The 26,492-nt window shown below is 45.3% G+C and overlaps 2 protein-coding genes across 4 annotated transcripts; both read right to left on the reverse strand.

The window, feature by feature from the left end:
• Positions 1 to 7,807: 7,807 nt before the first annotated feature.
• snx10b (sorting nexin 10b) lies at positions 7,808 to 10,013 on the reverse strand. Of its 2 annotated transcripts, XM_062466756.1 has the most exons (6): positions 9,676 to 10,013; positions 9,178 to 9,303; positions 8,984 to 9,084; positions 8,725 to 8,826; positions 8,355 to 8,579; positions 7,808 to 8,143 (listed from the first exon to the last, which is right to left on the reverse strand). In XM_062466756.1, exons 2-6 carry the CDS (start codon positions 9,268 to 9,270, stop codon positions 8,041 to 8,043), a joined length of 624 nt encoding a protein of 207 aa, XP_062322740.1. In that variant the 5' UTR covers positions 9,271 to 9,303; positions 9,676 to 10,013; the 3' UTR covers positions 7,808 to 8,040. The 2 variants fall into 2 exon arrangements, with proteins under 2 accessions (XP_062322740.1, XP_062322741.1); XM_062466757.1 differs by lacking the exon at positions 9,676 to 10,013 and having other exon boundaries at positions 8,355 to 8,546; positions 9,178 to 9,669.
• A 130-nt stretch (positions 10,014 to 10,143) lies between these two features.
• cbx3b (chromobox homolog 3b) lies at positions 10,144 to 14,796 on the reverse strand. 2 transcript variants are annotated; one of them, XM_062466759.1, is made up of 5 exons: positions 14,628 to 14,796; positions 14,012 to 14,157; positions 13,738 to 13,903; positions 13,087 to 13,244; positions 10,144 to 11,556 (listed from the first exon to the last, which is right to left on the reverse strand). In XM_062466759.1, exons 2-5 carry the CDS (start codon positions 14,149 to 14,151, stop codon positions 11,436 to 11,438), a joined length of 585 nt encoding a protein of 194 aa, XP_062322743.1. In that variant the 5' UTR covers positions 14,152 to 14,157; positions 14,628 to 14,796; the 3' UTR covers positions 10,144 to 11,435. The 2 variants fall into 2 exon arrangements, with proteins under 2 accessions (XP_062322743.1, XP_062322742.1); XM_062466758.1 differs by having other exon boundaries at positions 13,087 to 13,247.
• Between the last annotated feature and the right edge of the window lie 11,696 nt (positions 14,797 to 26,492).

The following is a 26,492-nucleotide window of genomic DNA, read 5'->3' on the forward strand; positions in this document are numbered from 1 at the left end:
AGGCTGTCATTTAAGGTGATGTATCTACCACTTTGGAGAAGTAGTCTTGAGAAAGCTGTCTGAATCTCCCGCCCTCTTTCACCTGGTTGTTCTTGCAGTAGATCACAACACAGCGGCATTGAGAGATTCTGTCGGGAATAACACAGGTTTATTTATGTGGTATCCCCAGGCTTTCTGAGGAAAACGTATTGCCTCTCCAACTGGCTCGCTGTCAGCATTCCATTAAAGCCCTTCTCTCCATGTTCGCTCCTTTTAAATCTGAGATAGACGCCTCTGAAATGGAAGTCAGTTTTAATTGAGGTCGGCTATCATAGATGCAACTCACGGCTAGGCAGACAAGTTGAGAGCGTCTTAGCCGGCTTGTGACATTGCAGAAGATGCAGAATATACAGTACAGCAATGTTAAGTGATGACTGTACATTTTTAGACCTGTGGTTATGAAGGAAGTACCACCATGATGGGTTTGCTTGTCAGGCAGCTTCTGTGCCAAAAATGGCTGCCATATTGAGGTCACATCCACAGAGAAAATTGGGGAAAATTCTGTGTCAGAGTGATTAACTCTCTGTATCCCCTGCATGGCTGACCCAACCCTATCTAATGACCCGGTCTATTTGGGATGTAACGCAACCCATCAAGGTTTAGTGAGATTTTCCACCATTTCTTTTTTGGAATATTAGAAGGGTGACTTTACGAGCTGCAGACGTGGATGGGTGGCAGGCCAGTAAATAATTTGCTTCTCTTCCCATGGGCTCTGCAGTCAAGGGACCAGACGGGTCGTTCGTTAGGATCGGCCCTATCCTCTCCCTCCTCTCTCCCTTCCATCCTCCTCTCTCCCTTGCATTATCAGTGCCTACTCTGGGCTGTGCTGTTAACCATCTGCTGGGAGTGTCAGGCTGCAGAGTCCAGGGAGGTGGGGGAGGGTGTGTGTGTGTGTGTGTGTGTGTGTGTGTGTGTGGGAGGGGGTCGCTATATCTCAGGAGCAGGAAAGAAACCTCAGGAGGAACCTCTGTCTCATGAGGCTCTGCGGTGTCCGGCTCCCACACCGACGTCAGACACCCTTCCACTGCCGTGTCCGCATCCTGATCCTGCGTGTCCATCCCCTCAGTGTTGATGTAGATCAAGTTATCCACCAAAAATACATCGCCACACCAGACAGCTTGCTGGTGTTCCCTCTCCTTCCCCTTCTCCTCCTGTACGCATCACCTTTAAATAAAACGCAGGTCTCATGTCTAGGGGCGGGCCTCGCGGAGCGAACTGTTCTCCCTGCCAAGCTGTCAGGCAACAGAGAGCTATGTGCTGACACGTCACCCAGAGTAAATCAGGTCCATCAGTGTGACAGGTGTTTGTCCACCTGCTATAAACATCTCTTCCACGCCTTGCCCCTGTGTCGACCGCTCAGGGGTTATTTACCGAGACCCAGACTCCTCTCCCTGGGCCTTCGCTGGCTCTGGTAACACACCTGTGCTTCCTTGCTGCTTGGCTCGGCTAGTTAGCGGGTTGAGTGATGACCCCTGGCTGCCAGGGTGTTGGATGGTTGGGCTGTGTTCCAGGAAAATGAGAGATGTGAGAGATGCTCTGACTGAAACTGGACCTGCCTGCCTCCACTCCTCACTGTGAAGGCCTCACAGAGCAGCTGCCAACTTGTCAATCCTCAGCACTCTGATCACCGCTCGCGCTCGGCCCGCTCGCTCTCTTTGCCCCTTTCTCTTTGCTCTCTCTCTCTCTCTCTCTCTCTCTCTCTCTCTCTCTCTCTCTCTCTCTCTCTCTCGCTCTCTCTCGTGCTCCCTCACTCTCTCTCTCTCTCTCTCTCTCTACCTCTCTTACCTGTCTTTCTTCCCCCTTCTCTCCCTGTTACCTCTCTCTCTCACCCTACCCCCCATTGTGAGTGACCCCTCACCCCCAGGCACAGGCTCAATGTCACTGCTCCTGATATAGCAACCTGACCATGAGACGGCACCTGGCTCACAGCACAGGAAGTTCAGGACCGGGAGGTCGGATTACCCAGATTGCCAGACCTTGCTGACCACATGACCATGCTCACTCCCATTCACTGTCACTGTGGGTCGGAGCATATGGCAAGGTTTACACCCTGTCAAGCTAACCTTGTGGTGATTTAGTGACGGTATACATGTGACTGGATCCATCAGACCAGGGTCAGCGTGCAGGCACTATTCTGATTCACACTGAGGGGAAGGGCAGGTCCTTCCTTGGGGGGCAGGGAGCAGAAACAACCCAGTTTAGGCAGAGAGGGCTCTTTCCCAGGCTGCTAATGAGGAGGGGGTGACAGGTAGAGACAGCAGAGCTGCAGAGCTGCAGAGCTGTGGAGCTGTGGAGCTCTCACTCTCGTGACCTGAGCTCTCTACTAAGGGGGTCCAGGAGGGAGCGTATTGGGAAAAAGAAGCTTCAAATGTCACTTCATCCACACCTACTGCAAAGAGAATTCTAGGTAAATTTATAGACTAGACACTAAGGAGAACAGTATATGTTTGACTGTGTAACACATACTGCAAAGAAGAAATAAAGATAAATCTATCTGTCTGTCTGATAGATCTATCTGTACATTATGCAATTCATTCTGATAATTAGATACTGCTTACAACACTTATCTACAAAATGTAGTCCACCATCTTATAACAGCTTTATTGGAATGCAGTTTATTTCACCTGCATATAAAAATAGTCTTGAGACAATTAACATTCCAGGAAATGCTAATTATGTGAATTTAGCATACTCATTACATATGTATTACATGAGTAGCAGGTGGGGTAATTTGAGTAATTTGTGACTAGGTGGAGACTCTGGGATGATGGACGGTGTCTGGAGTAGACAATCTGAGCTGGCTAGGATCTACTGCAGAGTAAGGAGAATTTAGGCTCATCATAAAAGATTTTTCCTTGCCTCTATTTCACCCGGACACTTTTATGCTTTTTTTATTTTCTACCTCATTGCAGCCGTGAGCAGCCTGCTGATTTACACATGCTGGCAGTGAAGCACAGAGGCCTCGAGAGATAGTGCCCTCTGGACCTCCACCTCTCCATCACTCTGTCTTTCCCTCCCTCTGTCCCTCCATACGTCTGTCCCTAACAATACGTCTTCTCTCCATTTCTTCATCCCTCTGTCCCTCCATCCCTCCGCCCTCCACCCCTTCATCCCTCGAAATGTCCACCCCCCCCCCCCACTGCTCCACCACCTCCATCCCCGTCTTCTCGCCCCCATCCCTCTTTACTCCCTCCTCCTAGCTGTGTCCACCTGCAGAACCACCTCTCCTCGTCTCTCATCTCCAACAAGACATTAGAGTGCTGGGGTGAGCCTGGGATGGGATGACACACTGCCCCCTCCAAACCTCACACAGAATCCATAAAAACGTGCAAAGAAAAGGCATATCGATTCTAGCCCTAGATAGAGTTGAGCCATATTGCAGCGCTCACATTTCATCTCCAAGGCTCTCAGAATGTTCCAGAACATTGTCCACGGATTCCCAAGACCACCCTGGATTAAAAAAAAGCATGAATTGAAAGTGTGTCATGTGATACCTATACAGATTCAACTGCACGAGTGTGTTACTTTCTGTATGCTTGACTAGTTAAACCAAACTAGTATTTAAGCTCAACGTGTGTGTGTGTGTAGCAGAGTGCACGTGCGCATGAGCCTATGTGTTTGGAAGGCCGGCCACCACGAAACATCATGTTGAGTTACACACACCCTCCCACAGTCAGCTTCAGGCCTCCAAAGACTCATGTCTGATTTCACACACCATATTGTTTTTAGGATGGAAAGGATGGTACAATGATCTCCATTTCCTTTCTCCCCTCAGGCGGCGTGCAACGTGTGTAGAGGAGGGAGTAGCGCTTCAACGGCTTCTGATTCCTCCAGACTAGCAGCCGCTGCCTGCCTGGCGGCCGCCATCACACTCGTTCGCTGTAATTGCTCCACCCGAGTGGGACAGCGTCAATGCTGTCTGCCTTGCAACAATAGAAACAGCAGGTACAGCCAGGCAGAACCGAGCAGAGAAATAGCTGGGCCTGTCGGATTTGATGAATGACAGACAACTCCCAAGTCAGTTCATTTCCATCACTGACAAGTTGACTGACTAAGAGAAATGTTGCCAGTCTTGAGATGGCAACAATGTTTTCTTTTTTTCTTTTTGTTACAAATTAGAGTGGGTGTTAGCTAGCATGCACACACATACTCAATCAAGCACATATACATACACGCACTAATCAAGCACACACAAGCACACACAAACACGCACAAGCACACGGGTGAGAGACATGGACAGATGTGATGGCCTTGTGTTGAAACCCTCTTTCCCAGTTGTCTGCTGCAGAATGTTTGTGGGCATCAGTAAATCACTAAGTGTCATCAAGCAATACGGAGGATCAATGTTCAGTCCGTTTAAGCTATAAATAATTCAAGGTAAGCTGGTGAGTTATTATAGTCCACATACAGTCATCCTGATTCTATATTTCATTAAACTGCTTTTAACACTGACCATGGTTTTCAATTGGCTGTGAGTTATCGAAAAAGAATAATCATCACACATCTCTGTCTGTTTCAGCTACATAATGTTCCAAACAGAACACTTACATGATCAGAAAGAACCTATTGTGGTTTCAAACAGCTCATTGCGGAGCTGAAATGGCTTAATCGAACACAGAACCCTTTTTCCACAGGCTGCTTTTATTGTGACAAACGGTTCTGTGTATCCCCCTTTTAGTTAGAAAGTGAACAGCAGGACACAAGGCTATAGATCCACTATGTGTGATCTGGGATTTCTGCTCATCCTGCTCCCAGACCACGGAACATCAGATTTAATATCCCAGGCCCTGCTGCACTGCTGTAGCTGCTAATGGCTCCTGTGTAATGTGGTACTTAAAATGCATGAGAGGGCCTTGATTTTTCAGTAATTCACCTCCAGCAGAGCAGATCCCGGACGCTCCATTTGTTTTAGCGTCTGCAGTGTGCTCAGTCACAACCCTGTTTGCGAATTCCCACAGTGGGGTCTGGGTTCCACGTTTTCAGCACCGTGATTCGTAAATTAGGAAAACGAGTATCTGCACACGTACATTTAAAAGTAGATCATTCATAATAGGCTTAATTTTCCAAAAGAAAATTGCAAAGTGCTAGTGATTTTCCATCGGCTGGAATTGTGTTTTTACTAGAAAAAGTCCGTTCTGATAGCACAATTGACTCACAACAATGTGGAGCAGACCACAAGTCATTAATAGTAGTAGAGAGAAGTAGGCTAGTGACTGGGTCACTGGCAGGGGGAACTCTCTGCAGAGCCCTCTCTCACTTCCAACAGTATCTGTGACAGATAGGAAGCAGACATCGGAAAGAGACAGAACCGTCTCTATCTCCAGCATCGATTGACGAGTCAGCATCATCTCACCGCTGTTCGCTATTCCGCTACAGTTGTGTGTAACGTGCCGACGTGATGACAGACTGTGTCCTGCGCACTCTGAGTCTGCACACAGTCGGTTTAGTTTTCATGGTTTCCCTCATTGGCCTCTCTGGAGGCGAAGAGACCGCTTTGTCAGAGCTGTTAACCGATCGATCGGCGCAGGTCTGAGGTGTCAGCGACGTGAGGGTGGAGAGACAGCTCTGTTACGGCGGTCCGCAGCAGCCTTCAACCCAGGGTTAAGAGCCAGCAGACCAGAGTAACAGACAATTAGGGCACATTCAATATCTCTGCTCTGTGGAACTCTGTGTCAGACTAGTGTAGTCAGTGTTACAATTCAAGGTGTAGGCTAATGCTGAACAAAAGGGAGACTGTTACGACAGAGGACCGACGGTTGTGTGTGTGAGAGAGAATTTGTGTCTGTGTGGGTGTTAAATCAAGTTCTTCTGATGGAGAAACTGTCCTACGCAGTTATTTCAGCATTACAGCATTTCGTTTTTATCTTTTTAACTGAGGTTTGGAAACCTACTCAATCACTTCAGAACATTGTTCTGAGACTTAAATCATCCTTACAGACAGTTGATCTTCTAGAAGTCATAGAGACTAAACCAGAGACAGCATGAACCTAGAGGGGAATAATATGAACACAGCATATAGGTAGTTGTGTGTGTGTGTGTGTGTGTGTGTGTGTGTGTGTGTGTGTGTGTGTGTGTGTGTGTGTGTGTGTGTGCGTGCGTGCGTGCATGTGTGTGCGTCCTCTGCACAAGACCTCAACAGTTCAGTCTTGGTGAATAATTGGATTGTTCTGTCATAAGCCATGGACAAACCCCTTTTGAATATCAAGCTGCACCACATGCAGACAGGCCCTGACAGCTTCATTACCTGTGTGTGTCGCAGTGACGGCAGGGTAATGCTAGCTGCACACAGACCCTCTCTGACAGAGGGCACACACACACACAAAGCTTTAACAAGCCTTTTTCGGGTGAGACGTCCTCCCCTTTCTCCCAGTTTGGGTTTTTCTGAACCTTCCCACGGAATGGAGCAAGTCCCCAGGTGACATCACCTGTCTGTCACGCTGCCGTGAGCCTATTGTCTTTGCTCGTTCTGAATGCATAATGAATATCCTGCTCTCCTCAGGGAGATGTGCTAATCTAATTAGCTGTACAGATGTGTCAGCCACACATCATTCTGCTTAGTGGTCATTACCTCTGCATAAGCATTGCGGCCCTCTCTCTGGGAACACGTTAACACACACACACGCTACACAATGTACACAAGTGAAAACTCACACACATACATGCACGTACACCCTAACGGGACATGCATAAATGTTTACGATAGTTGTTTGGAGCTAAGCAGGGTCTCTCACTGTCCCTGCACATTGAGTCTGCCAGGCAGTTCCGTGTCCAGGTAGGTGGACACATGACTAATGAGAGTGCATGTGCGTATGTGTGTGTGTGTGTGAGTAAAAGGGAGACAGGGAGACAGAGAAAGTGATGGTGATGTAAAGAGAGAAAGTGAGAGATAGAAAGAGAGGGAGAGATGCTTGTGTATCTCCCATAAGACACATGACAAATGAGATTGTGTGTGTGAGACAGGGACAGAGAGAGTGAGGGTAATAGGAAGGGAGAGTCGGAGACAGAGATAGACAGAAAAACACTCATGTCTATGTTCAGGAGAGTTTGCTGTCAGCACAGCTGGAAGTGCAGTCAACAGGGGGCGCTAACAACCCATCCACATGGGACCCCTCCCAGACAAGAGAAGGTCTTTGGGGGGGGGGCTGGCAAGATCCTGCCAGTCTTGACAGGGGGGGCTGGCTGCATGGTGTCTGCTGACTCCCCCGGGACCCTATTATACACAACGTCCTGTTAACCACACAGAGACTGCTGGGGCACAGGGCTCTTACAGACTGTGCTTCATGGGAAGATTAGGGTTAGGTGCAGTCGATGTGGAGATGATGTTTGTCTGTTGGGGGAAACAGGAGTTGTTCTGGAGATGTGCTCCCAGTTGGAGTGGAGGCGGGCGGTGGAAAGACAAAGGACACAAACTCTGCTCCTGTGGGCTCATTCTGTTTGCATGGACTGCTTAACGAGACAGCTGTCTCTCTGATTCATGCGAATCCATACATTAGTGAATATTAAAGCCCATTTGAGTCACTGGGAAATCAATTGGGCATTTGTTTATTGGTTGAGCCATACTTGATCCAATTACTATTCATATATCATATAAATACTGCTATTACCACATCATTTCTATGGGTAGAATGTGTACATTCAGTATTTCACAATGTGAAATGGTTGAAGGCTGTACTTGGATATAACAATACTGCCCTCTGCTGGACAGATTATAAGATCCTTTTCTAGAATAATTACTGGATTTCAGAGTGTACTGGAGATGCACAAAGAGTGAAAAGGTCACCAAAAGTCTTTATTAACACTTTGTACAGAAACACCATATATTAACTTTACACAGAAATATATTTACATGTTTGAGATATTCCCAAATTCACTCAGTTTAAAGTTGTTCAAGTGATTTAAACTGAAATATGAAGTACTGTTATGTCCAGATAGTTTTAAGATCCCATCATGAGTCTTAAGGATAGTGTATTTAATTGGTAGCCTGATTCCCGGTTCAGGGGATTAGCGAGTGTCCTCTTCCCTGTTAGATTGGGGTGCAGGATCCACAACAACATTGGTCTCTGCTCCCTCTGCAACCACACTGCTCGACTCCAGAAAGACAGGGCTTTGAAACAGAGAACACAGGTAGAAGATGAGCTGACATTAATAACAGTGTCACAGATTCAACCTAAAATTTGATTTAAAGTTATTAGACAATTAGAATAGATTTCAAACCAGGGTCTAAAGAATTTACAGTTCTGTTAAGTGTGACACTTGCAACGACGATAAAGTATCATGAATCATAAAGGGAAGCTCAAACAGGGTACAAGGCCCACCAGTCCGAGTCAGAGCAGGAGGTCTTGTGGTCTTCCGGCTGGTTCTCTTGCTGGTCATCCAGGGAGTGGAATCGTCGCAGGGCTCTGCCACAACGCAGCACGGTCTGTTCCACAGTGTAGTGCGTCCTGCCAGTGGCGCAGGCCTCCATCTGATCTATACTCAGGTCCGACTGAAGGAAGAGGTGCAGGCAGCTGTCGGACAATAGCAGAGAGCTCTTGAGTGTCCTGGAACACACAGATAACAAGCAGTAAGTCAACTAGGTCAACATGTCTTGAGATAAAAATTTAAAAAAATCGACATAATATCATGTGGTGTTGATGTATTGTTTGGCGGTAGGATTTTGTATAATGTCACCACTGAGAAACTCACAATTCCAGAAATCTCTGCAGCCCCTTCATTCTTTCTGTGATTTGCTTGGCATTGTTCAGGCTGAAGAACGGGTTCTTAGGGGGGAGCTCGGGTAACTTTACCCTGTCAAAAGAAATGAAAACATTCCTCAATCGCAGGCAGAGTCGCCACACAAGGCCAACTGAGACGCCACACGAAAGTGAAAGCTTTACCGTTTGTAAATCAGGCAAGGGATTCATTCACAATGGGACCTGACAATAGCTATAGAAACTGTACGTACATGAGCAATGAGTTTTTCTGCAGGGTTTGTCTGAGCCATACAAACTCACTGTATCTTCTTCTCACACTTGAGACCTTCCTGGTGAAGCTCAGACTATTGGTCTAACAAACGAGGAAAATAGAGCTTGCATTTAGTATGACTCATCTATAACAACTGACGTCAACCTAATTGAATCAGCAGAATATCGTACTTACGTGGAGACAGATCTCATAGTCTAAGTAGGCATGCCAAAAGTCATTCTTTTGCATCCGTGGATCCCGGACCCAGACACTGATAACCTGCTGCATTGGGAGAGGATTTGACTGGCTGAGCAATGTTGTCTGCAGCCAGACAAGTTGAGTCAAACAAGGGTGTTTTTTGTGTGTGTGAAGTACAGGAAGTGTGATTTGTGACTAAATACCACACGGAACAGGAAAAAACCCCATCAAAAATCCTTGCAGCTAAAGAAATGCAGAAGTGCCCTATTTGTCATACATTTGAAAAAGTCCCAGAATGTCAACACATTCATTTTATACTGTTTAATACTAATGTTCGTCTAAAAAAGCCTTATACATTCCTGAGATCATCTGATTAGATTCATTGACGTGTTAAAACTTACCTAGTTCACTAAGTTGTCAGCTGGTGCTCTCATACTCAAAGCTCAGACCAGAGTGGTCAAATGTGTCGAGTCATGGTTGTGGTACAGTACTCACCTCATCATTCCTGCTGTTCAGTTTTTGAGACAAAGTCCAAAGGTATCAATCCAGGCATGGGACTAAAGAGGCCCATTGCAGACTGCTGCTTAAAAAATGTCATAAAGTACTTTTTATTTGTACAGTTCAGCCTGTGTACGTTGTGATGTGCTGTTAGTTTTACTAACAGTCAGTCTATTGTTTGCACAGAGCAGGAGGAACTGTAGTCTACCAGTACTGTGATGTCACAGGTTCCTGGTATACAGGTGTTTTTGCTAACCTGCCCTGTCATATGACTCACATGGTGCAGTACAGTACAGTTCTGTACACTTACAAAAAAATACAGCAATATGTATGGAGTCAGAGGGCACCTCAGTCTAACGTATGATAGAGTTCATATAAGGTTAAACACATTCGTAACGTGTCAGGTATTTTACTATAAATATTCAGCGTGAGCGCGACTCAAACACAAAGACGCTGGAGAGCAAAGGAACCCAGGACACCATCTTTATTCACAGATTCATGGTCGACAGAGAGATGGTGAGAGGGTCCATTGACTGTCCCATAACACAGTAGTCATGGGAGACATGCAAAATCAGTTAGTCATGTATTTACCAATGACAGGTCTGAGAGACTAATGGAAGAGTAACCTCAATAACAGAGCAGCCTTGCTAAAGTGCTATCAAACATGAGCTAACTACTCACACAGTAAATATAGGAGTTAAATGCACACTTGGGATGAGTTTGGAAAGGTATTGTCTGGCTGAACATTTTAGAAAAACTAACAACACAACTGACTAAAAACATGTCATTAATAATGACTAAAAGGTGCAAAGATTTGGTTTTGAGCAGCTGCTTGGATATAACAATAAACCTAGTGTTCAGACATTCTTCATGAACCACAAGGGACATTTCCATGACATCATATTTGATTACCAAAGATCAGGTATAACTGGTTAGATTATACACACATCACAACATTCCAACAACACTATTCTACATTTAGTAGTTCAATTGTATTAGTATTAGTTAACGCACAACATATCTGCAGCACATAATCAAATATACCCAACTGGGTACAAGGACTGGAGGTATAATTATTGATGGACAGTAGTTAACTATTCAGTCTAAAGATACATATCCTACATTTCACAACCACGAACAGGCCCAAAAGGAAGAGCTTTAAAGCTCAGAGGCAGAAATACTGTAGTTGTAATATGCTACTACTACTACTACATCTACTACATGGCCTTACTGTAGTTTGAGGGGTCCATATCTACATCCACACAGAGAAGGTAACAGTAGCTAAGTCCACACTACAGAGACCCCTTGCACAGTGATTGAGTTTGTTGCTACGTGAAAACACCAAGGGGCAGACACCAAGGTTGGGTTTCAACAACAACCACCATGAGTATTCCACAAAGGCATTGTGACCTTATCAAGCACCACAGGAAGCATTATAAATATCTGCGTACTGCAGCGATCTGCCTACTGCTGTTTGTCAGTTCACCTCCTTGCTCCGGCACACACACTCCTGACACACACACTCCTTACAACTACACATTCCCAACACACATACACACACACCCACACGTTCACTCAACATGCACACACTCACCTAACAGGTGCACACGCTCTCTCAACACGTACACACACACCCAACACGCAGAGTACATACACACGCAAAAACCACACTCTTCCAACACCTTCTCTAGCATCTTCCAACACAAACACACACGCTCTCAACCAACATACCCGCATGCCCTTCTGACACACAGAATTCACTGCTCCTCCTCTCCACAGTGCCAGGTCAGCTTCTGCTCGTAGAACTTGACGACTACCTGGGGACATCTGGCGCTGGCTTCGCGAGCCGACAGCAAGGCCACCTCGTCCGAGTTCTTCCTGCAGTCACAAACAAACGGCAGAAGCCACAGAGGGAAAAAAGTGATCTATCATACTCCACACCAAAAAATGCACACTTTACATACACATACTGTGCAGTAGGCTAATTAGAGTCAGATGGCTGAGCGGTGAGGGAGTCGGGCTAGTAATCTGAAGGTTGCCAGTTCGATTCCCGGCCGTGTCAATTGACGTTGTGTCCTTGGGCAAGGCACTTCACCCTACTTGCCTCGGAGGAATGTCCCTGTACTTACTGTAAGTCGCTCTGGATAAGAGCGTCTGCTAAATGATTAAATGTAAATGTAATTAGCGAGTGTTTTGTTAAAGGTCCCATGATATGAAATGTTCACTTTTTTTAGGAGGAACTCATATTAACATTAATATGAGTTCCCCTAGCCTGCCTTTGGTCCCCCAGTGGCTAGACATTTCAATAGGTGTAAAACCAAGCCCTGGGTATTCTTCTCCGCCTTTGAGAAAATGAAAGCTGAAATGCTCGGTTTTACATTTACATTTAGTCATTTAGCAGACGCTCTTATCCAGAGCGACTTACAGTAAGTACAGGGACATTCCTCCGAGGCAAGTAGGGTGAAGTGCCTTGCCCAAGGACACAACATCATTTTGCACGGCCGGGAATCGAACCAGCGACCTTCTGATTACTAGCCCGATTCTCTAACCACTCAGCCACCTGACTCCATCCCCGTTTTGAAAATGTCCCTATTGTGACGTCACAATAGGGAGGGTTACCTCCCTTTCTCTGCTTTGCCCACACAGAGATTTTGGCCCACCAATGAGAAAATGAGCTACGACCGTGCGAGCGCGATATTGGTTTTTCCTCCGGACATCATGGCTTGCAAAGGACCGAAGCATGGCAGTTTGCCCCGCCTCTTTCTTCCTCATAGCATTTAAAGCTACAGACACAGAAACAGCACGTCCTGAGGAAAGCTCATTGTGGGACTGCTCATAGTGGCTGTAATTCTGCACCAAGGCTGAATTTCAGGAAATAAACTTCAGATAAAGTATTAGGGGACCACTAAGGCCTATATAAAAGCATCCAAAAACAGCATGTCATGGGATCTTTAAGACATTTTTAAAAGTTTGCAACATAATTATTATTACAGATTATTTGTTGCACTCGCACAAATGCTCCTTAATATATTTTGAGGTCGCACAGATACAATTTCGGGAGCGTATGCAACCAATATGGTCGCAATTTCAAGCCCTGAGCCTGTGCTTGCCTTAACCCTTGTGTTATCTTCGGGTCATTCTGACCCATCAGTCATTGTGACCCACCGTCGTATTGCGACAAATTTACCTCCTACAAAAACAAAGTGAAGCATTTTCTTTTAACTGTCGGGCTGTCTCAGACCCCCCACATTGCAATGGTTAAAAGAAAATAATTGTTATTTGTTTTTGTATTGGGTAAAATTGGGTAAACACAACGGTGGTTCGTTATGAACCTTTGGGTCATGTGACCCGAAGGCAGCACAAGGGTTAAGCTGGGATGAGGAATGAGAAAAGAGGAAAAGGCTGTACCATTTGACCAGGAACATGAGCTGTCCTTGTTTGTCTGTGGAGCCGATGATGCAGTCAGGTTCCAGGTGAGAAGTGAGGGTGTTGGAGGCTTCTAAAGGCTGTTCTCCAGCCTGCTGGCTGTCTGCCTGTGTGCTGTCCCTCTGCTCACTATAGGCCTGCTGCTGGGACACAGAGGTATTAGAGGAACACTCACATCGTACTGTCAACAGGTCTTCCACAGAATCATGCCACACTATGTCAACAAACAGGAAGACCTGTGTGTCAACAGCAGTCACATGTCACTGCAGTCTTAAATAAAGTGTTTTCAAACAATGTGTAAAAAACTTGTTAAAACACCTACGTTTACTCTTGATAAAGCATCGATAATTGAAACAAGCACTGTTTCCGTTCTACAAATCTCACTACAAATAACCTTTTACTGACTTGGAAACTTGATGTAAAAGTTCTGTGGATGACATGGAAACACTGATAACAATGATAGGATAACATACCAGGAATGCAGTAGATTCATGTCCTTTCAGGATTCTATATTAAACAGATACCGTTGTTTTCCTTCCAGACAGTGGGTCTTATGTCTGTTGGTTATATTTATAATCTAGTTTATGATGTGGGTGGACGTGCTTCATCATCACAGCAGATAGGCTTACTCACAATCTCTGTCTCCTGCTCGTCCGCTTCCTGTTTTGGGATGATATCTGGATCCAGAACTTGCAGGTTCTCTACCTCATTCTCTCCTGTCAGGTGGAGATTTTTAAGAAACTCCTGGATGAGTTCCGGGCAATCTAAATTGTCTTCAGGTTCCCAGGTGTTATCAGCACTAAAACCAAAGACGGAGCGTAATGAGATGCACTGAGTTTAACCTTATAGGCTATAGACATAACAATTAAAACGTTGTCGAATTGAGTACCTCGAAAGTTTCACTTACTCGGTGAAGCCTTTCCACTTGAGAAAGTACTCCACTCTTCCATCAAAGACTCTTCGACGGATAATTTTCTCAACCACAAATTCTTGTACGACAGTGGTCTCCTCTGGCTTCCTCTGTTTCACATTCTGTTTCTTTCTCATTGTAAGCTGTTTAAGAAAAACATTATTCAGTAAAGGATGCATTTCATTTTAGGAATTGTAGAAAAAATATGATGTAAAGAAGAAATTCCACTTCATGTAATGTGGGTCATTCCATGAAACACGTTACGTTTTCTACTACTATGTGACGCAAGATCACGGAATAATAACACGCAAAATGTTGGGGCAGTAAATTACTACTACTTAAAATCTGACTGACAGAGTGGTCTCTCCTTTCTTGCCCGTACTGTACTTCTCTGTGCAGTACTGCACATCGAGTCTACCCAAAATGTACAAGCCTACATTCATTATTTTAATGATTGTACCTGTATCCATCACAAATCTTTTACAATTCCTAATTGTAAATAGGCGACCGAACGCTTTGACAACAACAAAACGCACGAGTCTTCATTGTTAAGTATTCTGCATTAGTAGCCTACAACCGACTACTTATGTTTGAATGACTATTGACTACGTACACTTTCTGTGGTGAATGTTTCTTGCCAGAAGCTGCGTTACTTGTTGTACAGCCAACGTAATTATTGTTCCCCCAAAACTACCGCCTGTGCATCCGTAAACCTCCACGGCAATCGTTGGATTGCATAAAAATAAACTTTTCATGAATGAGAGATAACAAAGATGGCCGTGGATGCTCGGAGGAGGAAGTGGTTGCCAAGGGAAAAGGTCATGCCAGGAAAATCGGGGAGGAGACAAGCGGGCGCGTAGCCTACGCCAACCACAGACCGATCCGCTGTCCTTCGGTTAAGTCCCATCTACAGCTCTGTAAACCATTCCACCAGTACATTGATGGACATATTTAACTGGAAACAAAGGCTTTGTCCAGTAACACATTTAATTTTCTTATTTAGTTCAGATCACATTCAGGTAGAGGTGGAATTATTACATTTTCCTATTTGGTTCAGATCACAGTTAGAGGCGGAATTAATTGTAGGTAATAATAAAAATGTGTCATAACAATGCATACAATTAAAAAGTATTCACCCAAAACTTTTTTTTATAGAACATGAAAATAAGATTATTTAGTAATTGTCATAATGACTATATTAGCAGGAAGCATATCATTATTAATACTTATATATTAACAACAATTATATACATTGTGACAATAATAATATTAATAATGTAATAATGATAATAATTATTATTATAATAACAACAACAACCATCATTTTATTTTTTACAGTATTACAGAGAGGACAACCAGTAAAAACAATTTTTTTCTGGAGAAGATCCTCACTCCAAGAGTTCCCAAGATGTACTAAACCACTTCACTGTGCAAAAGCTCTGGATGCTTTGAGTGACAGTTCCTCTGTAACCAATCACAAGCGAGACAATTACTGATTGGTTGAAGAAGATCTATCATCCTTGTCCTCCTTCTACTCCTACTACTGCCTGCTAGAGCCGCCTCCTTCTGCCTACTAGAGCCTCCTCGTTCATTTTACACCTTTAAGCCACTAGATGGCACAACCTACCCAACCACCATAGAGTCACATTGATTTTGTGAGTTGAATGGTGGGTTTCAGTGAATATGACATTACAAGTTGTCACCCATCCTGGAGGACATGACACAGCGCCACCAAGGGGAGATATTTTATACCCAGGGCAGAACCAGAGAGTTGTCTCTATGATCACCCCACAGTCCCTCAGCAATAGCTCCAGCCTGCATATTGATGTCTGCTGTATTACATCCCAGTCTCTCAGGGTACATCAGACCTTCCCTGGGGGGGGGGTGATTAGAAGTGGTTTCTGTAGAGAGGTTTGCAGGCTACGGTGTGGAAGATGAATGGGGAGTGTGTCGTCTCCAGACCCAGACCATTGATCACAGCCTCACGGGGGAAAGCTCAGATTGCCAATCAATACTGGGTCATTCAGACCAACTACCTAGTGTCCACTGCAACAGCTTACTCGTATAATATGCCCTCTCTTGAGAGGATACATAACACCCGGGATGGTTTATGATTGGTAAAGATAAGACAGAGTTGAGGTTGTGTTTTTCTTTGATGAATTATTCATGTTTAAAATTCTCCACTGTACTTTGTGTTTGTAGCCAGTATCTTCTATAGCACACAAATGGCCTTCGGTACTCCGACTGAGCAGAAAAAACAAACATTGGAGCGTGAACACTGTAAATAATAAATGTGGATTCTGTGTTGATGCTCTTGAGAAGTTGTTCTTGGGCGTTTTCAGTTTGTGGGTGAAGGATTTAAGAGTGATCCATTGTGGGACTCAGCCAGGATGATTTTTGGATTCTCTTCATGTCTCTGGAAACACCCGGAGATGTCCTCAGAGTTCAGTGACATGGAGACTGTGGAGACACTCGTAGAATAGTCTGTCTATCTATCTATCTATCTCTATCTATCTATCTATCTATCTATCTAACTCTCTCTCTCTCTCTCTCTCTCTCTGTCTGTCTGTCTGTCTGTCTGTCTGTGTATCATCTGTCTGTCTATCCATTCATCTATCCATCCATCCATCTATCTAGTATGGGGAATTATCTTTCTGTGTGACTTTCCAAATAACTCTCCTTTCTGAACAGATCCCAAAAGAACACGAGAGGCTGGCCGATTGTGCTGACTGCCCTGTGACCTTCCATCACCCTCTGACCCCTGATCCTGACCTGTTGGGGCTTTGCTAACAATTGCCATGGTAACTGGTCTGTTCACGGGGCACTGTTGTAGCCGTAGGCGTTGGAATGGCGATGAGGAGTGGGTGCAAGGCAGTCCTGTCTGAGCCTGTTGCTGCTCTGCATAGCCCCAAACAGGGCTCTGTTCATGGAGGCATGATAGGAGCGAGCCTGGTTGTAATTCAGAGATTTAACAGTTCTAAACATGATTCGATCTCAGTGAGAAAATATATCACTAAAGTATTTGTGAAAGTTATACCGTACACATTTGACACATCATCACAGGAGACTAAGCCAGAGTCTGAACAGAGCTCTAATGATGGCAGACAGATGTTAATGAAATGAACAGCCCTAGTGTTCAGGGTGAAATCATAGACCGTTTTGCACAGTCATACCCCTTAAATCTGATCAAGCCCTTCTGGGAAAGCGCATTCCTTGGGCCAACTGTGAATGTGCCTCTCTCACAGAAGGCCCTAAGACCGACCCTGTCAGGCCAGAACCGAGTCCAGATGGCTGGATCCCTCTGGGCAGGGCCCTCTGATGCAGGCTGGGTGAAGAGAGGTGGTCTGTGTGGCTGGCCCAGAGCCTGACTGGGCCCTTTTCACACCCAGGGTCCCCAGTGTTTCCCACTCACACCCTGCCGCTCTCAGGTTACGGCCAGGCGCGGGGCGCTCGTGTCAGGCTTGTTATTCTTCCACAACCTCAACTGATTGGATTTTTAGAGTGTATCATTCTTCTTTCACAATTTATGGAACGGTTCTGGTCTCATTAGGGTGGTGCAAGGGCCTGATGTTGGAGAGGAGGGAGGTTTGGGTCATTATTGATTTACAGTGTTTTCATTCAGTACTGTAACTTTTAGTTCTCTGGGTGGTATTTCATTTTGAGGTTTTGTTTCTGGGGTTTTTCAATAGAAAATGTCAATACTGCATGTCAGAAGGTAGATTGTGAAATTCTACACATGTTGTGATATCAAATGATCTTCAGTACAGTTTGCTGTGTTTGGGGGGGGGGGGTGACTGAACATCATGGGGTGGCACACCAAAACCAAAAGCCATAACTGAATTTCAGAAATTCTATTATACTGTTGTAGTATATATGCTACTTTAAAACTATGTACTAAGGAATCGCATACGGATATACTTTGGTTTCTTATTTTACAATTAATGTTCTGATAACACATTTTCTGATCGATGTGCATAGACTAATATCAGTACAGTTAACACTTTGAGTAAAACCTTTACATTTGTGGGGGTTGGCGGCACCACTGGTGTGAACAGAGAGAGAGAGAATTACAATAAAGGGAGAGAGAGAACAGAGAGAGTGAGAAGGGGAACAGACCACCTGGGTTCTGGGTTGGCTTCCAGGGATGTGTCTCCGGTTTCCAGGCCCTCCCTCAGCAACATTCTCCTAGGTCATTCTATACCTGGCTCTGGACAGAGACTATGGGGGCTGGTCTCTCTTTTGTGTCTCTGTAAGTACATGTGACCTGATGAGGGAAGAATGCATCTGTTAAGTATAGGTTTCACTTGGACTTCCAATAGGATTTTCCCTTTTTTTCCCTTCTGTTTTTTCAGGACACTTTCTCAAAGAACTTTGTGTTCCATTTGATCACTTTCTCACTATGGCCAAAACCAATCTCTTTTCACATGGACATTAATTCTGACTGCATGAGTTATCTTCACACCTGCCAATAACAGCAGAAAAGATAATTAGTTGATGATGAGTAGTTTCATGAATGATGAATGTGACTTTGTCACCACATCCCTGCCTTTCTGTTTGGCTGTGAAACAACCAAGGATGTGAAGGATGAAGAAAGTGTTCCGTATTGTTGATGAGCCCACTGCACACGAGAAACATGCAGAAAATCAAGATGTCATTCGACAAAATTGAATCTGATAGAGACAAGATGTCCATACAATGCGGCTGTGAGAGAAGGCAGGACTGGGTCTGGTGCGCTAGTCAGACCATGGTGATGGCTGTGTTCCCAGAGCCAACAGGTGGAGATTTCATCCCAGATGCCTCCTGGCTGATGGGTAGTTTCCGCTCCACAACATGAGGCCCCGTCGTATCCTATGACAGTATGATTGACAGGTGAATGACACCAATGAGAAGCCAACCTTCTTCCCTTTGGGCCCAAATTCAGCTTGCGGTGAATGGAAAGAGAATTGGTGGAGGGGAAAAAAGTGTCTTTGAACCTGAAAAGAATATTTTTTCCCCCTTCTGCTTCTCCCTTTATCCCACTCTTTCTGTGTGCCAGGTTTCCTGCCCTTTGCCTGCTTTCTCCCTCTTTTCTGTGTGCAAGTGTTTTGTTCTGCTGGGGTTGGGAGGCTGATGGGGATGGTTGACTCGGGGCGCCAGGCAGAGCAGAATGTGAGGCACGTTAAATGAAGGCCCTTTTAGAGGGTGGAGGAGGGGGGATGTGTCAGTCAGCTCACAGGCCCTGTTTTGTTTGGACCTGTCAGAGGAGCTGGCAGGGGGCAAGGTGATGGGAGGGTGGAAAGAGAGAGGGGAGAGAGAGAGATAGAGAGAAAGGAGGATGGAGGCAGGGATACTGGGAGGTCTAAAAGCAGTCCCAGTGAGTTTCCCAGTATGGCTGGTAACTTCCACTATGGTGCAGGGTCACTGGCAGGGTGTTTAGGTGTCTCCGCACAGCTAGTCAAACTTGACAAACTTGGAAAAGAAGAGTGAACATTAGAATAATGTGGACAAACAGCATGGTCTCACTAAAAAGAATCATTTTCACACAGACATGGTTAAAAAACGTAGTACAGTTTTTGTAAGCTTATTCTTTTTTTTTTACTGTTGAAATGGATTGTTTAGTGATGGGATCTTCTTTGTCACTAGAAGTTGAATTTATTTGATGGAGTGCTCTTGGTTAGTCATGATCCATGGTGCCGGTCTTCCGAGAGGGTGTTTGCTTTGTGGTGGCCTGCCTTTGTGCCCCACCCTCAGCCACCCTGGCCTCTCTCACCATCAAGTGTTCCCTTTTCACAACTGCCAATCACCATCCAAGAGAAGTGACCACATCTGTGACCTGCTTAATGAGAAGGGAGAGCAATAAAGTGACAGTGAGAGAGGGGAGAGAGAGAGAGAGAGAGAGAGAGAGAGAGAGAGAGAGAGAGAGAGAGAGAGAGAGAGAGAGAGAGAGAGAGAGAGAGAGAGAGAGAGAGAGAGAGAGAGAGAAGATTGTGGGAGAAAAGAGTGAGAACAAAGAGAAAAAGATGGAGAGAAAATGTGGACAAGATACCCTATCTTTTCATAGTTGTTGTATTGTCCTTGCTAAAGTATTTTCCCCAAACCTGTTGTGGTAGCATGTCCTCATGAAGGACATCTTTTTCCCATATCAACATGAATGACCATGTAAAACCTCAGTCAGACAGTGATTGCAGCAATTATGAAAACATATGCTGTATTGTTTAAGAGCCAGACATCACGATATTGGTGTTTTTCCCAGAATGATTCATGACTGTCATAACATTTCCTTCCGTTCAGTGTCAGAACACATTAATATCAAAATAATCCTGAAATAAAAGGGTCATATAGATTTAGGCTTTCCCCTCTGAGAATCCAAATCTTTGCTTTGCACTTTGAACAACAGCTTTCTTGATATCAAACCAAATATTTTGTTGTTCTGGCTGCAGGCCATATAGTTTCTCAGTCTCCAGTGTTAGGAGCAGCCCTCAAAGCAGACGATTACACACATCAAGACAGATACATCTCCTCTCTTCGTATTTGTCCACGCTGTGTACGTCAGATTTTGTGTATTTGTGCCCACAAGTATTTCATCATTATCAATGTCACACTTAATGAGCTCTTCAACATGGAGGCAGTCCGGACAGAGATGTGACACGCTCTCTTTGTCCCATTGAGAAGACCTCTGGCTCTTGCGGCCCCCTTGTCAGTGTGCAGCTGTTAGCTGTCTCTCGTCATCGCGTGGAGGACCGTAATCTACCGAACACTGTCTGTTGACCTCTTACTGCGGCTGCCTCTCACAGCTGTACGCTTTGAACTTTCAAGCTCCTTTTAAAAATCCAAGCTTGTGTTTTTCCCAGTGTTGTAGGAGCTGTGTCGACCAGGTTTAAACCCACCAGGTTTGTTGTAGAGCAAGCATGGGGTTTCCTTTGTTGGACAAAAGTACACAGGTAACTAACTATTCTCTAGTCTGTATTATAGATACGTCCTACCAGCTTGCCTGCCCACCAGCTTGCCTGCCTGCCTGCTTATCTGTCTGTCTGTCTGTCTGTCTGCTGTTGGCCATCTGGCCAGGGAATCAGTGGGATGGATCAGCCAGCAATGACCCTCAGCAGGAACTCGAAACAAAGGGTGTACAGGAATACACCTTGGTGAAGGCTGGCTAATTGACAGAGAGGCCACATTGTTGAAGGAATCTCACTTCTCTCATCCATTGAAACTCTTTGATACGATATCCAAACAGGACAAGGTATACCCCCAGGACAGTGCCACAGACTCTGATGTTAATGCCAGCTCAATACTTTTTTGTTATTTGTTATTTTTTGTTTTTTGTTATTTATCCAAGGCCAAAAATCACAGTCCTGTGAAGCACCTCCATTTCAGCACACCATTATGACCAAAAATGCATAAATAATTACTTCACTTCTGTTTGAATGATCAAAATCCAGATGCAAGAGCTTCATTTCTAGTCAAGCAACAAAGCTTCGATGTAGGACAGGTCCTTCCAACATTGGAAAAATTCACAATTGGAAGCGAGTGGTTGCTTGGTGTGAAAATTTGTTTCCACAGACTCCTTTCATCAGCCCTGAGAGCAGAAAAAAAAACTCCCTTTGAACAACTGCCTGGAGGTGACAGAATCTGAAACTAATTTACGTTGTCTGTTCCCACAAAATGTATTTTTCAATTTTGGGCCTATCAAGGGCCAATCTGGAAACCGTTACTCAGTGAGTCCTCAAAAGAAACAATTTGCAGCTGAGAGTCCAGTGCTGGGTGAGTCAGGAAGGGAAGAAGGGGGGGACGTCAAGGGAGAGAAACAAGTGCAATTGATTCCGTTGCGAATTCCCCTCAGTGTGATGCCATGTTTAGGCTGATGCACAGGAAACAGGCTCTCACCAGCCAGGAAATGAAGTGGCAGACAGAGACCAGCTTGTGTTTCCCCTCTTTGCTTTCAGCTGGACCTTGTTAGGGAGGAGACACTGGGCTGCTGCTTTTGTTCACGTTGGGGCCCCTGGTAAACAACTCTGCTACATGTTTAAATAACGCTAAGTGCTTGTGATGGCTGACTGCTATGCTGCCATGGAGTCTTGGGTTTCTCAGACTTCCACACCAAACACCACCCCCTCCTCCTACTCCCTAACACTAAGTTAAACTTGTGTTACACATTTTCTATTTACTACCTTACTTATCTTACTTACTTAATATCTTATTTTTGAGGTAAATGTGTTGCACAGTAACCAGTAACTTTCTACCAGTTAATTCTAAAAGTAAACTTTTAGAAGTGTAATTGGATGGTCTTATTTCATCCTTATCTATAGTGTCAGTTTTTACACCACATAAGCTTCACCACTGCCGTGCCAGTGGGAGAGAGACATGAGAAAAAGAGAGAGAGAGAAAGGCGAGAGAGAGGAGAGAGAGAGATGAATAGAGACATCCCCTAGTCTTAAGGAATCTATCACAACAGGAGTTAAAATACGACTGTTTGGGGATCATGTTGATAAACGCTTATGATAGCTTTGTTATGTTAGGAATGCTGAGACGTATCTGTGACATTGATCTGCGGCTTGCCGTCTACCTTGTATGAATCACTCTGCTCTGATAATTGCTTAACCAGCTGCAGCTGGAAAGAAACTGTTGCTCTCCTGTGAACTCAAGGTGAGAGAGGATCAGAGAGAAAATGCCTGCTATGTCTTACCTTGTTTTGTTCATCCGATGGTTGCACAGCTGGCCTTCAAATCATTTTTTCCCCAGGATTGAGAAAATGGTTTTAACTCATAAACATTCGATGACAATATGTTAGGCAGATGAATGATGATTGAGGATCTATAATTGAAAATGGGAAATGTTTATTTATGTTTATTTATTTTCTCACTTCGCTCTCCAGATGAGGCTTATGACAGGATCTTATGAAACACACATAAATCAACTCCATGAATTTTCAACCCCACAAAACCAAACAAAGCCAATTATGGAATATGTTTGCATTCTAACGACACCTATGGGACCTGAGGATGGATTAGTTACCCTGCAGTCTCAACCTGAGTGTGGTCTTTGACACCCCAATACACACACACACACACACACACACACACACACAGGGTGATGACAACAGTAGCACGGCTGGCCAAGTGGAAAGGAAGTCAAACACAAGACACAATGCAGGCCCAGACTCAGCCGGATCAAAGAGCTTTCATGGAGGACTGGGCAACCTTCACCACCTTCACTCACTGTGTGAGACAGACCGAGCAAACAGTCACTAGTAACAAAACAGCCAGTCACTATTGACAGAACATTGAGCCACAAGTAACTGAACTAGTCAAGGGTGATGTAACTTAGTGGTAAAGTGTTTGACTGTAGATCAAGAGGTTGTAGGTTCAAATCCCCACCACCATGTTGCTTAAGAGGAAAGACATACCAAATTGCAGAACAGTCAGTCACTAGTAACAAAACAACATGTGTTCAATGTCGCCGTGCATCCGAAAGCTATGCTTTCCAGAGGGTTATTACACAGTAATAACAGCAACAGGATGCAATCAAATTAGAAACAGTAAATAAACCTTATCATGTGCATTGGCACAATAAAGGGTCATAAACTCGTCTGTTTCTCACTGACCTCGCCCACAGGAAAATCGAATTAAGCTGCTTCACAGCCCGGCAGTGTTTAATGTAAGTATGAGTGACTTTCCAATCTGAGGTCAGGACGGCTGACACCTGTTATAGACTGGGGCGGACAGACACTTCCTGTTTGCTGTTGGCAGCCTGAGGCTGCTGGATGTACTGAGGTCAGAGTTGACCTGGTGCCCACACAAATACCCTGTTCATACTTTGCAAGGTGAAGGGCCATCGCTGTGCGTGTTGCTCTTCCATGACTGCTACTGACTTCTCATAATGAGTTCAGCTCCATGAAATACTGGAGGTATGTTGTTTGGACAGCGAAGTAGCGAAACGGTGTGAATTTGGTGTGTTTGTTTTTGTGCTTGTGTGGGTTTGCATGCGTTTTGGTGAGTGCTCTTGTGTGTAGGTGTATGTCTGTGCATGTGTGTGCGTGCGTGCGTGCGTGCGTGCGTGTGTGTGTGTGTGTGTGTGTGTATGTTTGTGTGTGTGTGTGCATGCAATACTGTTCATGGAACATAACCCTACCCTGTTGACTGACCAAAATTGGTTGGAGAGTGGTGTACATGTTAGGAATGTTTACTGTGTAAACTTGGTTTCTGCTCAGAGGGATGACAGGATCACTCAGTGTTAGTGAAAGACGTGGAACACTGCCATTCTGCTCTGCTCTGCCCTGGAACACTGCTGCTCTGCTCTCCTCTACCCTGGAACACTGCTGCTCTGCTCTCCTCTACCCTGGAACACTGCTGCTCTGCTCTCCTCTACCCTGGAACACTGCTGCTCTGCTCTCCTCTACCCTGGAACACTGCTGCTCTGCTCTCCTCTACCCTGGAACACTGCTGCTCTGCTCTCCTCTACCCTGGAACACTGCTGCTCTGCTCTCCTCTACCCTGGAACACTGCTGCTCTGCTCTCCTCTACCCTGGAACACTGCTGCTCTGCTCTCCTCTACCCTGGAACACTGCTGCTCTGCTCTCCTCTACCCTGGAACACTGCTGCTCTGCTCTCCTCTACCCTGGAACACTGCTGCTCTGCTCTCCTCTACCCTGGAACACTGCTGCTCTGCTCTCCTCTACCCTGGAACACTGCTGCTCTGCTCTCCTCTACCCTGGAACACTGCTGCTCTGCTCTCCTCTACCCTGGAACACTGCTGCTCTGCTCTCCTCTACCCTGGAACAATGCTGCTCTGCTCTACCCTGGAACAGTAGATGTTTACGCCTTACTTACTGAGCATATTTCAGAGGATGCATCAGGCCCGGCAGTCATATTTAGCACAGTCCAGAAGGTGTAACAGTGTGTCCCAGCAGAGACAGCTCAGGAAACAGGCATATTGTAATCATCAGACTTTTCTCTGTGCAATTACAGTATATTCTCCCAAATGACTGTAGTATAGGGGTGTAATCAGGTGTGCTTCTAATGCCTGAAGGCCTGGGCTGATCGATATCAATAAATCTACCCTTTATCCACATTACACAGGCTGTAAATGGGCTGTCATTTTTGATGCTTGTGATTATGGTTGTAGACAATGCACGGCCTATAGAAAACCATCAATGATAAAATCTAAGTGTCTGTGGTACATTCTTGGCTTCAGACCAGCATTTCATGGTTCTCCAACAAGGTTGTTTTGTGACCCAACAAACTTTGTTTTTCCAACATTGTTCAATATCTAATGTAGTAGACGTAGTAGACATTAGATATTGCATATCTAACCCGTAGACAGACAAACCCGTAACCCCCTGATCTGTAACTTCAGCTCCCATTCTTGATACATACAGCTCTCGAAAAAATTGATAAACCACTGCACCTTTTTCTTTCATTTAAAAAAAAGTTGAGAAGGACAAGTTTGAGTGAGGAACAGAAGGGTAACATTTAAGATGCCATTGCAAATTCTACCCTTCTGTTCCTCACTCCAAATTGTCCTCAACTTTTTTTTCATGAAAGAAAAAGGTGCAGCGGTCTCTTTTTTGCAGAGCTGTATAATAACCAGATGGCTCAGGTCTTCTTATTCAACACTATGCATTTGAATCATTTGCTTTTTTGGTTTCATTAGGTAACATGTTTACATACTACTTTAAAACCATCCACTGCCTTTCCTCGTAATGGAGAACTGCGACCAGGTTGCTTTTAACTTGATTCCATCTGTTGGAGAGGGGTTAGAGCATGACTGGCAGAGGTCCTGCTCTCTCAAAGTTAGCAACTCGCTTGAGGGGGCTTGTTACTATCAGGGGTGAAATACCCGCCCGTCCATCACCCCGACAGGCCTGACATCCATTCAGCCAAACCAAGGGAGCCCTGCCAGCAATCAAAGGGCTTTTCATTGAAGGAATCCAGCCCTGGCCTGTCATCACAGAGAGGCGTTCCCAGCTGTCAGCAGGAGAGCTCCACCCCCCCCCCCCCCCCCCCCCAGTACCCCTATGCTGCTCTCAACACACTCTTTCCATCTGTATCCCCCCCAAAACCTTCTTCCTCTGTACCCCCGCTCCCAACACACTCTCTCCATCTGTACCCCCCCACATACCCCTCCCAACACTCTCCCCTTCTGTACCCCCTCCCTCAACACGCTCTCTCCATTGGTACCCCCCAACACACTCCACCCTTCAGTACCCAGTACCGCGTCCTTCCCCACACACTCTCCCCACAATCTCCCCCTCCCAACACTCTCCCCCTTAATACCCCCCTCCCAACACACACTCCCCCTCAGTACCCCCCTCCCAACACACTCTCCCCTTCAGTACCCCCCTCCCAACACACTCTCCCCCTCATTACTCCCCCTCCCCACACTCCCAAACTCTGTGTCCTGTTTACCCTATGGCATTAGTTCATGGCACCATGGCTCCACCCTTTCTCCTCTCTCTCTTTCTATCTCTCCCTTTCTGTCGTTCTCTCTTTCTCTTCCTCTC

This window comes from Osmerus eperlanus, chromosome 7, assembly GCF_963692335.1.
Source record: "Osmerus eperlanus chromosome 7, fOsmEpe2.1, whole genome shotgun sequence".
Taxonomy (NCBI): Eukaryota; Metazoa; Chordata; class Actinopteri; order Osmeriformes; family Osmeridae; genus Osmerus; species Osmerus eperlanus.